The 12039-nt window shown below is 33.7% G+C and overlaps 1 protein-coding gene across 2 annotated transcripts in view; it reads left to right on the top strand.

The window, feature by feature from the left end:
- LOC119836129 (GTP cyclohydrolase 1) overlaps positions 1-10280 on the top strand; it is a 38126-nt gene extending 27846 nt beyond the window's left edge. For both annotated transcript variants that reach the window (XM_038361386.1, XM_038361385.1), the window contains 5 exons: positions 3459-3566; positions 3925-4026; positions 6711-6876; positions 7820-7936; positions 8724-10280. In XM_038361386.1, coding sequence (XP_038217314.1) covers positions 3459-3566; positions 3925-4026; positions 6711-6876; positions 7820-7936; positions 8724-8853 — 623 coding nt within the window. In that variant the 3' untranslated portion in view covers positions 8854-10280. The remainder of the gene's footprint in view (positions 1-3458; positions 3567-3924; positions 4027-6710; positions 6877-7819; positions 7937-8723) is intronic.
- The last annotated feature ends 1759 nt before the right edge of the window (positions 10281-12039 follow it).

The raw sequence follows: 12039 nt of genomic DNA, 5'->3' as shown, positions 1-12039 counted from the left end.
TTTTACAAATTATATTGAATTTTAAATACATGTTCTTTTACCATTTAAAATAAGAATAAATTTAAGGAACACGTTAGTTTCACAGGATTTTTTATTTTTATTTTGTTTTCTGAGAAAAAATAATGCTACAATTAAAATATAAGTTTGTATTAGACATTAAAAAAAACCTCTTAACGTCATTGCCATAAAAACTTTTTTAATAATTCAATTATTGTAATTAAATTGAATAACGAGTTTTAATCTATTTTACAGATTTATTTAAGTGTGTTAATCAACCAGTCACATTTTTTCATTCAAATTTAAAGCTTATTTAAATAACTCGGTCCGTTAACCAGCAATATTGCTATCTTAATAAAGATTATGTTAAGAATTTACCCTTTTTAATGAACTCTAACATTCGTTATTTAACGTTTAGGGAATTATAAGTAACTAGCTTTTGCCCGCGGCTTCGCACGCGTTAAATCCGGAGTAGTTTAATAGATGTTATTATAGATATATACATTTCATTTTGAATCGCTCTATCTATTAAGAAAACCCCATCAAATCAGTAGCGTGGTTTTAAAGATTTAAGCATACATAGGGACATAAGGACAGAGAAAGTGACTTTGTTTTATACTATGTAGTGATTAATAAATGATGATACATACTGGGTCTCTTAATACGTTTATCGGTTGTCTATTTTCTATTTTCGATCATAAATAAGCACTAGATATTATCGAATTCAAATTTCCCAAAATCCACCCTGCGTGGACGTTCCCGTGTCCAGATTAGGACTTCCACTGCATTGTAAATCCGTCTTTAATCCATACGAATTAGGTTAAATTTATATTGGTATGAAGCTTAGGCCGTTAAAATGTTTTGTTACGTTTAGTAAAATAAAGACCCTAACTCGCTGATAATAAGGTTGATATTGCTTTTATTATCGACAAAAGCTATGAGAAATACATTTGAAGACAGTTTTAAGTTCATTTTCTTATACGCTATTGTTTTTAATTGTCAAAGACCAGCTTTGCATTACATATTTCATACTTTTTATGTAGGTTCTGGTTAAATGTACAGGTATATATTTCATTTATTGTTTCCTCCACTAACATAGTATCCAAGATCTCCGAATGACAAGCAAATATGAACCACTAAACCATGCGGAAGTCGATTAAAATCAACTACGAAGCAATTTAATAAATTTTATAATTTAGACGCAAACCTTCCAAATATTACATCATACGGACATTTAAAAACATTTTGTTATCTTTTACATTCTATTAATTATCCTTATATATAATACATCAATATTTTATAAAGGAATCTTATGAATATTTTCCAAAAATCAATATAGTTTATCTCTGTATTGATCTAGATCTCTCACAGACAACAGAGGTAAAAAAGCAACCAGTTTAATATTAATAAATTCTTTCTTATTTTTGGATTATTATTTTTTATATTTTAATTATGTTGTTATTACAATCGAATTATGGAGTTTTCGATTTATGAAGAACTATATGCACCCCGGTTTTCACCCGCGTAAGTCCGTATCCCGTAAGAATATCGGGGTAAAAAGTTGCCTATATGTAATTCCAGTTGTCCCGCTATCTATGTACCAAATTACATTGCAATCGGTTCAGTAGTTTTTGCGTGAAAGAGCAACAAACACACACACATATCCTTACAAACTTTCGCATTTATAATATTAGTAGGATAGTACGATTAGTAGAATTTACTTAGGTGGATCTTTATTCGACACTAGCTGTTGCCCGCAGCTTCTCGCGAACCCTCTTCTATAATAATAATATAAATACATATTTATATCAACGTCTTTTATAAGTTTATAAAACACCGTTTTATTAATGACTATTATGGACAATTGTTTCAAGTGGTAATGACTGAATGGGTTACGTTACCATTTCATATTTCACTTTTAGACTTTAATTTTAGGGAGATCATTTGGTTTTGTGTTTGTACGTTCATTATTAGATTTCTCTGCGAATGGTAGTAATGGTAAATAGGTGACTTTATAATGTTACTGCGCTCGACCCGACTCCGCACGGATCTCAAGATTCCTGTTTTATCCCAAGGCATTTAATGGGAATAAAAAGTATTTTATCAGCCGAGTCAGCTCATATCCTGTCTGTGTACCAAATTGCATCAAATCCGTTCAGTAGTTTCAGCGTAATTGACGGACAAACATCCAAACAAACTTTCACATCCTACTAATATTACAATCCTAAACTACTAATATTATAAATGCGAAAGTTTGTAAGGATGTGTGTGTGTTTGTTGCTCTGTCACGCAAAATCTACTGAACCGATTGCAATGAAATTTGGTACGTAGACAGTTGGACAACTGGAATAACATATAGGCAACTTTTTATCCCGATATTCCTACTGCGGGGCGTAGCTACTTTATAATATGAGTGGATAATGTTATTTCTACACAACGTACATATGAATAATGTCGATGCATGACGTCTTCGATTTTGGCTTTTAATATCAAATTTGTTAATGCTTAGATCATCGATAGAGTTTTTATTTCCTCAAAATTATTCTCGCTTACAAATATGTAATTTCAAACCGGGTTTTTGATATGATCACGTTACTAGCTTAATTAAGTCTGGGGTCTCTATGAACATTCGAATATGTGAAATTTTAAATGTCAATTACTACAAAATGGCTGACTCGATCTAGACGTTTTGACAGTTGCCAAACAGACAGATATTATATGCTGGTGTTTATGTATATAGTTCAAAATTCATAGAAGTCATACATAATGTACTACTAGACGCTCATCCCGACTTCGCCCGGAATCAAGATTCCTGTTTTATCCCAAGGGAGCACTTAATCGGGATAAAAAGTATCCAATCACCCAAGTCAGCTCATACCCTGTCTGCATACCAAATTTCATCGAAATCCTTTCAGCAGTTTCAGCGTGATTGACGGACAAACTACCAAACAAACATACACATTTATAATATTAGTGTGAATATAGTCATTGTCATCTTATTTAGAAGAGACATCGTAAAACGTTTTATGTAACTGTATGTATAATTTGTTTCCTAATTTGTGGTAAATAAATTTATGGAAAAGTACTTATTGTGATGAAACTGTAACACTTATTCTGATTATATCTATTGTTATTCGGAATATTTATTGTATTGTGTGTTTGGAATAAGGCTTGTATATTCCATCAATTTAATTATTTGAAATGCTTTTGTCTCATTACTTATTGATACTTCATGAAATTTGAATAATATTAGCGAGCTTTTTTTATTTCTAAATCTATGTGAGATCACATATTTCGTTAAATTGAGTGAAATACTAATGAAAAATATAACGAATACGATTTATATACAAATACATACATTTATTTGGCATGAACAGAGATACAGAAAAATCAAATCACAAATCAACACAATGCAATGTCACCTATTCATTTATATTCAATTTGTTTATCCTTATTTCCAGGTCACGAAAACTGCACCTTCCACCATGATCTCGAGCTGGACCACAGACCGCCCACCAGGGAGGCTCTCTTACCCGATATGGCTAAATCTTACAGACTCTTGCTTACCGGTAAGTCACTTTTATAACGTCCAACTCGCACCAGGGAAAGAACCAGACCCCTACGTAGGATCAGCGTGAAATAGCAGCATGCTACTGTGTTTCGTTCGGTTAGGGACGGAGAGAGTGAACCGGAGGCCCATATTCTTTTCCTCTCCCTTCCCGGTCCATTACTTCGTCCCTTGGTCTATCCTTTCCTTATCCTTTATCCTTTAAAGGAGAGTGCGTTCACAGAGGCTCTACCTCTGCTCTGTTCATGGGCGGTGGTGATCGCTTACCATCACGCGAACCACCAGCTAAGTTACCCGGTATTACTTACATAAATACAACTTTTATTAGGATAGTATTAATAAAACATAATATTTTCCAGGATTGGGAGAGGACCCAGAGAGGGAAGGTCTTCTGAAGACACCAGAGCGTGCTGCTAAAGCCATGCTGTTCTTTACAAAGGGTTACGATCAGAGCTTAGAAGGTAAGTCAAATATTTATATAATAGAAGTATCAGACCCAAATGCGACGTGGAATGTATTTTGACAGTATAACCATCTCTGCCAAGCACCTTTGCCATCTGTCTCTAAACAATATAGAAAAATCTTATTAGAAACATAAACGAATCTATATATATTTTGTTGTCCAGACGAATCTGTTATTTTAAACTACACATCACAAGTCAAATACTGTTGAGCTTTTTGCGATATAGAGCGTACGTTTATATCGAATAAATTGATTAATCTATCTTTTTCAATCGACTTCAAAAAAGTAGGAATTTATGTAGTCGATTGTATTTTTATGGTTTAACCACAGTACTTTTTAGTGGAAAGATGTTGTCGATTCTTTTATTATTTCAATGCTGGTCTCTGCTATTAAAATTCGGTCTAATTCTGACTATTTGAAGGCTGTTCCGTACCGTTCGAAATATAATTAATACATGTTATTTTCCTCAGAGTGAAGAAGTCTAAAAGAGACACACTATAAAATATATTCAGATATTTTTATTTCTGACGATAGTAACAAATATATCGCGTTTTATATCAGTATTGAATATATAAATACGAAATACTCGCGTGACCCGCGTGAAGTGAAACACGTGCAAAATGAATTCCTACGTTTTTCTCAAATAATCTACATCTATTGGCATGTTTTGAATATTTATTTTTGTTAAATATAAAAGATTAGATAGTAATATTATATAATTATTATATTTATCCAATTCTTTATCTCTAATTTTATACATTTTTATATAATTATTTAAAATATTGCGAGCGAATTCACGGCGGGTTGTTAGTTTTTATTTGATAACATTATTATAAAGAAGATAAGGAATTAAAAAATTAAGTCGCCGGTCAGAGTTTATCAAGCAATAACAAAATATTATGAATAATTATAAAATTTAATTTGAAACATCTAAATATCTAATTCTTTATATAATTATTTCATAACAATTACTGAAGTTTCGACATACAATTTTATAATAACACAATATTGGATAATTTATAATGACCCATGTCAATAACCTTTCTGATAAGTAGATAAAATATTAAAATAAAATCAATAATAGACCCTTTGCTTTTAGCCGGCTTAGTGATTAGAATTTAATTTTATTCTGATCCAGAAAATTGATCAATTTGCCTGAAAAGTTTTTTTTTTCTTATGCTTTTGAAAGCGGTCCGCCATAACTTCTTCCGTGATAGGTTTTACTACCAAAGGAACGCGCTCATAACCAATGGTAAAAAAAAATTAAAATTGTTCCAGTACTTACTGAGATATGCGCAATCAAACACACAAAATATTCTGCTTGATATTATGAAAAAAACAGACGATCATAGAACCAGCTGCTTTTCGTGTTTGGTAGTCGATTAAAGAGGAAGTCATGTTAGTTACACCACTTATACAATAAATATAGTTTAAAAAAACTAAAAAAACACGCTTTTCAAGCACATCAAACTAAAAACTATAAAATAATTTTTAATATAAGCTGAAAACAATAATGAACGAAAAATACTAATATTGTTGTGAATAATTTTTAATATAAGCTGAAAATAATAATGAATGAAAAATACTAGTATTGTTGTGCCTGAGGAAACGGCCAACCTACACATTTACTGCCCGGAATTTTACTAGAAAAAATACCATCCGGTTTATGTAAGAAACATAAAATAGAAAAAATTTAAATTTTTTTTTTCCGTCACAGACGAGAATTTGAACCTACGTCCACGGAGCCTGTCGTTGTACGTCAACTAAGACTGGCGCCTTAGCCTGCTCGGCTAACGTACGAACTGACAGTAACAGAATGTTATAACAGTCATAAGCTGTTAGCCCTTACTTAGAGGATACGTAAGGAAATTGTTAAATCCTGGCGCTCCTGATCAGGATAATGGGATAAACTTACTATATTACTCTATTGGCACCAGTTCTTAATAAGTGTACAAAGTTTGAATGAAATCGGTTCGCGGGAAGTGGGAGAAAAACGGGTGTGAGTTACATACATACATACAAACATACAAGTGAAGCTAATAAAAGCGTGTTAAAAACGGCTGAGCGGATTATCATGAGTTTTGGTTTGTTGAGTTTGTCTCCGCAAACTTTGAAAACTCAGAAAAATACCCGCGCAGAGTTAGGTCAAGAACTATTTTTTACCATCTTCCCACAACTGATGCCTGCAAATTTTAAGATAATATGGTCTTCTTTACTCATGCGTGTAGAAAGAAATGAACGTTTTATTTATTTATAAACGTTTTTTACCGTCCCGCCTGCACCCGTGGTACATTTTATCTGTCCGTAAGAACCTTCCTTAACAAAAACGTTAAAAATTAGGCAAATTGGTCGAGCCGTTCTCGAGATTTACGCTTAGCAACACATTTGGCGATTCATGTTTAATTAAAAAAAGAATAAAATAAAATTATTTGTTTCATCACATAAAAAATAAATTGCAAACTTAAAAACAAAAAATTTAACAACTGCGAACCGATACGGTCGGTCAAACGGTTTTCAACCCCCTTCCTTCCCCCTACAACAACGCATTAGCCCAAAGTAGTCCTCCCCTACTTCTGTGAATAGTTTCTTCCAGAGGTGTTGAACATTTCCCCATGTGTGTAGAAAGAAATCAACTTTTTATTTATTTATCTTATAATTAGCAATTGGCAATTTTTTTTTCAGAGGTGTTAAACAATGCGATATTCGATGAAGACACGGACGAAATGGTGGTTGTGAAAGATATTGAAATGTTCTCCATGTGCGAGCACCACTTGGTGCCCTTCTACGGCAAGGTTTCCATTGGTTACCTTCCCCAGGGCAAGATTTTGGGGCTTAGCAAGCTGGCCAGGTAAGATGGGACTTTTATTTTTTTTATGTCACAGTCGGCAATGGAGCTGTTGGGACGCCTGATGGTAAGCGCTACCACCGCCCATGAATATTTGTAGAGGCGTAAAGTCGATTACAGACCTTACGCCTCTACACATGGATTGCCGACTTTAAATTGGGAAGGGATTAAGAAAGGATTGGCGAGAGGAATAAAGGAAAGGACTGGGAAGGGGAAGGAAAAGGATATGGGCCTCCGGCTCCCCCACTCACCGAACGAAACACAGCAGAATGCTATTTCACGCCGGTCTTCTGTGGGGGTGTGGTACTTCCCCGGTGCGAGCTGGCCCAATTCGTGCCGAAGCGTGCTGGACTACCACATACAACTTGTTTAATTAACTTATTTATTCTTCATGCGTAGAGTGACCTACCTTTTAGGGCAGCTTGCTCCATCTTGATCCACATTGTAGCTCCGCGCCTTTTTTCAAAGTAGGGCAGGGGCATAGGGACCTTGATCTTGGCTGATGATAAGCTGAGATGTGGTCCAAGATGGGGCGCGATTCCCTAGAAGGTACCTGTTCACTATTCTCTTGAAGACCTCCGGATTGTACTCGTCGGGGAACACAGAGTCAGGAAGCATTTCCCTTGCGGTTCGAATAAAGAATGTTCGCCTTCAATAAAGAGAGGAAAATGATTTTAGTTTTAATGCAATAAAATAAAAGTCATATAAAACTAATTTAAAATATATATTCATATGTATATAGTAGGATAAACATTTAGCTTCTCAATCAGATCTCGTGTCTTCAATAAGGAACTAATATCAGTGCTAAAGCTGGTATTACTCAAACAGCCTTAGCATCTTTTTGACGCACACAACGACACAACATTAAATATATATACTTTATTAACTAAATAAACATGAATCTTAATAAAGCTTTCACATAAAACCTATATAATTAAACCAACAGAATCGTGGAGATCTTTTCCCGCCGGCTGCAGGTGCAAGAGCGTCTCACGAAGCAGATTGCCATTGCGGTGACACAGGCCGTGCGACCCGCTGGCGTCGCCGTCGTTATTGAGGGAGTGTAAGTTTACTTAGCAATTTCAAACTTAAACTCAAACTCAAACTTAAACTCAAACACAAACTCAAACACCAACTCATACTCAAACACAAACACAAACTAAATTCAAACACAAACTCAAACTCGAACTCATACTCAAACTTAAACTCAAGCTCAAACGCAGTGTGCGTTTCAGTAAACTCATATTATAACTCAGACTCAAAATCTAACTCAAACTCAAAATCATATACGAATGTCAAACTGAAACTAAAACCCATACTCAAACATTTCTCTCATCAACTATACTTTGTCATACACAAAGGAATTATTGATCACCATTTCGGAAAGCAGTTCCTCTAGAGAAGAACGACGAGAAATGATCTAAGTAAAAATTGTAATTTTGATTTCTTTAGCCGCGTTAAGCATTTTTGGTAGTGTCCAATCTTGTGGGATTGCTTTATCGATCTACAAGCGTGAGATGAAATTACAAAATTTTAATGCTAGGATAAATTATTTTTCAATTATATCACTAGATTCTATGACTGTTTCGATTGGGTTCGGGACATGCTGTTAGCTACATCATTTTGTTATTTAAAATGTATTATTGTAAAATATTTTAATGATTTCTCATTTGTTAAATTAATGTATTAATGGGTCTACCGTCTATATTATCCCAATAAATAAATAAATATTGATTACAATATCACTTATAAATTACCAACACACCTTAATGCATGTCGTACATCAATCGCACACACAAATAAAACCAACCATTCACTGCTTTACTTAAATATTCTATTTATAATTCCAGGCACATGTGCATGGTCATGCGCGGTGTGCAGAAGATAAACAGCAAGACGGTGACGTCAACGATGCTGGGGGTGTTCCGCGACGACCCCAAGACGCGCGAGGAGTTCCTCAATCTTGTGCACTCCAAGTGAGTGGCGAGCCTTTGGTTAGATCCACAGTTTAACGTAGCTTTTAAATGGACCGTAACCATATATCTAAATGGACCGTAACCTTGTAACCACAGTTTGACGACACTAAATGAACCGTAACCAGATTCATTCGGAGATTTGTTTAAAAGGAACTTTAAAGGACACTGAATATACAGTTCAGTACAGAAACCTAGAATTCTGAGTCAGTTGAATAGTTTCAAATGAACCATAACCAGTAAAATTCAGAAAAGGCTATATTCTATTACCAAAAATCTTCCTAGAACTTTCAAATGATTATTCATTTCCAATCGATCTGTAAGGAAATTTGATGTTGATGAGATTCAAATGACCTTTAAGGAATTTAATCATTCTGAAAAGACAGTTTAATTTAACTTGTTAAAAGAATCAGATAGTTTAGAATATGTTTTATATGAGCCTACCTAAATGGGTTTCTGAATAATAGAATCTTGTGGTTTAAAAGAAATTGCCCAAAATCACACGATTCTACTTAACAACACCAATGATTCTAGAACAGTTTTGAGCTCGGAATTCGAAAAAAGTTTTTAACGGAAATAAATTAAGAATTCCAAAGAAGGTCGCTTAAAATCTATATAAACAACTGTGGGTCTACGATTTCTTTACACAAAGACATTATCATTTTGCCCATGTCTGCATTGTATGTCTGTAATGGTTAAGTTGTCTACGGCTGCCTCAGTTCGTTACTTTTTCAGTAAATGTGTTCCTGTACGAATTGGTTTTTACTCGCTTATTGTGTCTTTTAATCTTAACAATAGCTTTTTATGTGTACTATTTTGTTTTGACATTCTCTTGTGCATCATTTCTTTTGATTATTTTCTTCTTGTTCGTTTTGTAAAACTTGTAAATTTCCTTTCGATTATTTGTTATTACTTTATACTTTACTCAGTTGTTGTTCTAAGTGGTTACGAACGTCCAATTTTTAAATAAATATAAGTTTGTTTGTAATCTAGATTAATTTGTTACCGTTATATAATGTGATTCTGTTGAAAATTTTATAATTAAAACGGAAACTTTATTATATGTTTAACGTAAAAATGAAATTTAGTAAAATTTATATTATGATATTTTTTGTACTATTTACATTCCTTAGTGATAATCGGTCGGCGCCAAGTTGTAAATTATAAAATGGAGTATTGTGGCAATATCGATTATATTATATACTGCCTTCTATCATTTAGATTAATTAATTATGTTATCTAAGTTACACGGCTTGCTTCGAGCACATTCATGTTTTGCTTTTCAATTTAATATACATTTTAACAATAATCTATAAGATTCATTTTCTATCGTGAAGACAATAATTTGAGGTTCATTTTAAAACATTTTGAAAAACACGATTTAACGAATTGCCCAAAATCGTGCTTTTCAAAACTGAAAAAGTACAAAGGTTTAAAAAGAAAAGAATTCAATTGCACTCGTAAAAATCTCAAGCCGTTAATGGCTGACGCTTGACATTTTTACATATTTTTTATTTTTACTTTATAAAAATAAAAAACTATGAGATACCCATGATGTTGCCTTATAATAAATAAATATACGAATTTTTATATGTTAAATTATATAAAAATGTATAATTGAGATATTTTTTATTTTATAAATAAAGTTTTTTTAAGTTACATTTTGTTCTTATTTCATACTTTCTTTACACGTAATAATTAATACACCTTGACCTAAAAAACACCAATCAATCAATGCTAACAAATCATACGAAACACGTTTTACCAACATTACAGAAAAATACTAACTTTAAATAACCTTGTATGATGTATCTCAAATGTCTTTTAACACAGAGAGAGATAGATCTGTTCGTTTTATTACTTTATTTAGTGTTACGAACAACGAAGACAATTCGCCTCCTTGGTGCAGCGTTAACGTGAGCATAAACCCGAGGGTTCCTGGGTTCGATTCCCGGTGGGGACTAACAAAACAAATAGTCGGGCAAGATACAATTTAATTAGAAGATGGGATGGGGGGGTACTGGCTCTTACAAAATTTACAATTTTTGAAACGCTTTACTCATAGTACAGCAAGAAGGGACAGAGGGCTAGCGTGACACCGTAAAGTAGATATAATTCCAGTGTGGAACAGAGGTCTTCTAACGCCATCACTTTCCCACACTGGAATTAGTACTGCTTTAAGACGTCACGATAATCCCGCCCCTAGATGAAGCAACTACCAATATGACTTAGGTTCCTAAGTCCCCTAGCTGGGGCAGAGGGCATCTATGCTCCGCTCAGCTACTCCTATCAGCCTTCACCAACCACTAGGCGCCGATAAAAACACTGAATATGATTTTTGATGTATTTTCTTTACAGAAACGACGATTTAAAAATACTTCACGGCATAATTGCTAGAGGCCCAGCCGTCTGCCATTCCCGCCTCTAACGTGACCAATACTTTAATCGTAGAAAACAGATTGCCTGGAAGATATCACTATGTTGCGTTAAGTCCGCCATGGTAGTGGCATGTGTTTTGTTTGTTACGTCTTATTTTTTAATTTATTGAAAGTTATTTAAATTTATTTTTGGATGGTAAATTATTATTATATTTATTTTAATTTAAGCATTATTATTAAAATGTTATAAAACTGATTTGCCTTTTATTTGAAAAACAATTTATTTATAGGAATAAAAAATCTTTAAAACGCTTGCTTATGAGGTCCATGTTCGAGTTACTATGCAAAATTATTAATTCTTGTCTTAAATATTTTATTTGATGGACGTAATAAATTCATTCATGTGACGTCAACAAAACTTCTTATTATATATAATAATTATTATAGCAGTCTAACTTTAAATGGCGTGGATACGAAATTTAAATGTAAGTTTATAAATTTAATTGACCGCCTCCTTGGAGCAGAGGTTAGCGTGTGAGCGTGAACCGAGGGGTCTTGGGTTCGATTCCCGGTGGGGACGCAAAAATAACACGTCTCGGTCTGACAGGACACAGAAGGCTGATCACCTACTTGTCCATAAAAAAATCAATCAGTGAAACAGATGTATATCATCTGCCCCATACCCCAGTAGGGGACACGGGACTTCACTTCATAAATTTAATTAAAAATTAATTAACAAACCCTGACGCTGGTTTTGATGGCGTTCATCTTGCACTTGAAACTTAGCTGGTGAACCGATTTTATGATCCTTTTTT

This window comes from Zerene cesonia, chromosome 22 (genome assembly GCF_012273895.1).
Source record: "Zerene cesonia ecotype Mississippi chromosome 22, Zerene_cesonia_1.1, whole genome shotgun sequence".
Taxonomy (NCBI): Eukaryota; Metazoa; Arthropoda; class Insecta; order Lepidoptera; family Pieridae; genus Zerene; species Zerene cesonia.
The sequence above is the reverse complement of the archived record's forward strand: the minus strand, read 5'-3'. Positions and strand labels throughout refer to the sequence as shown.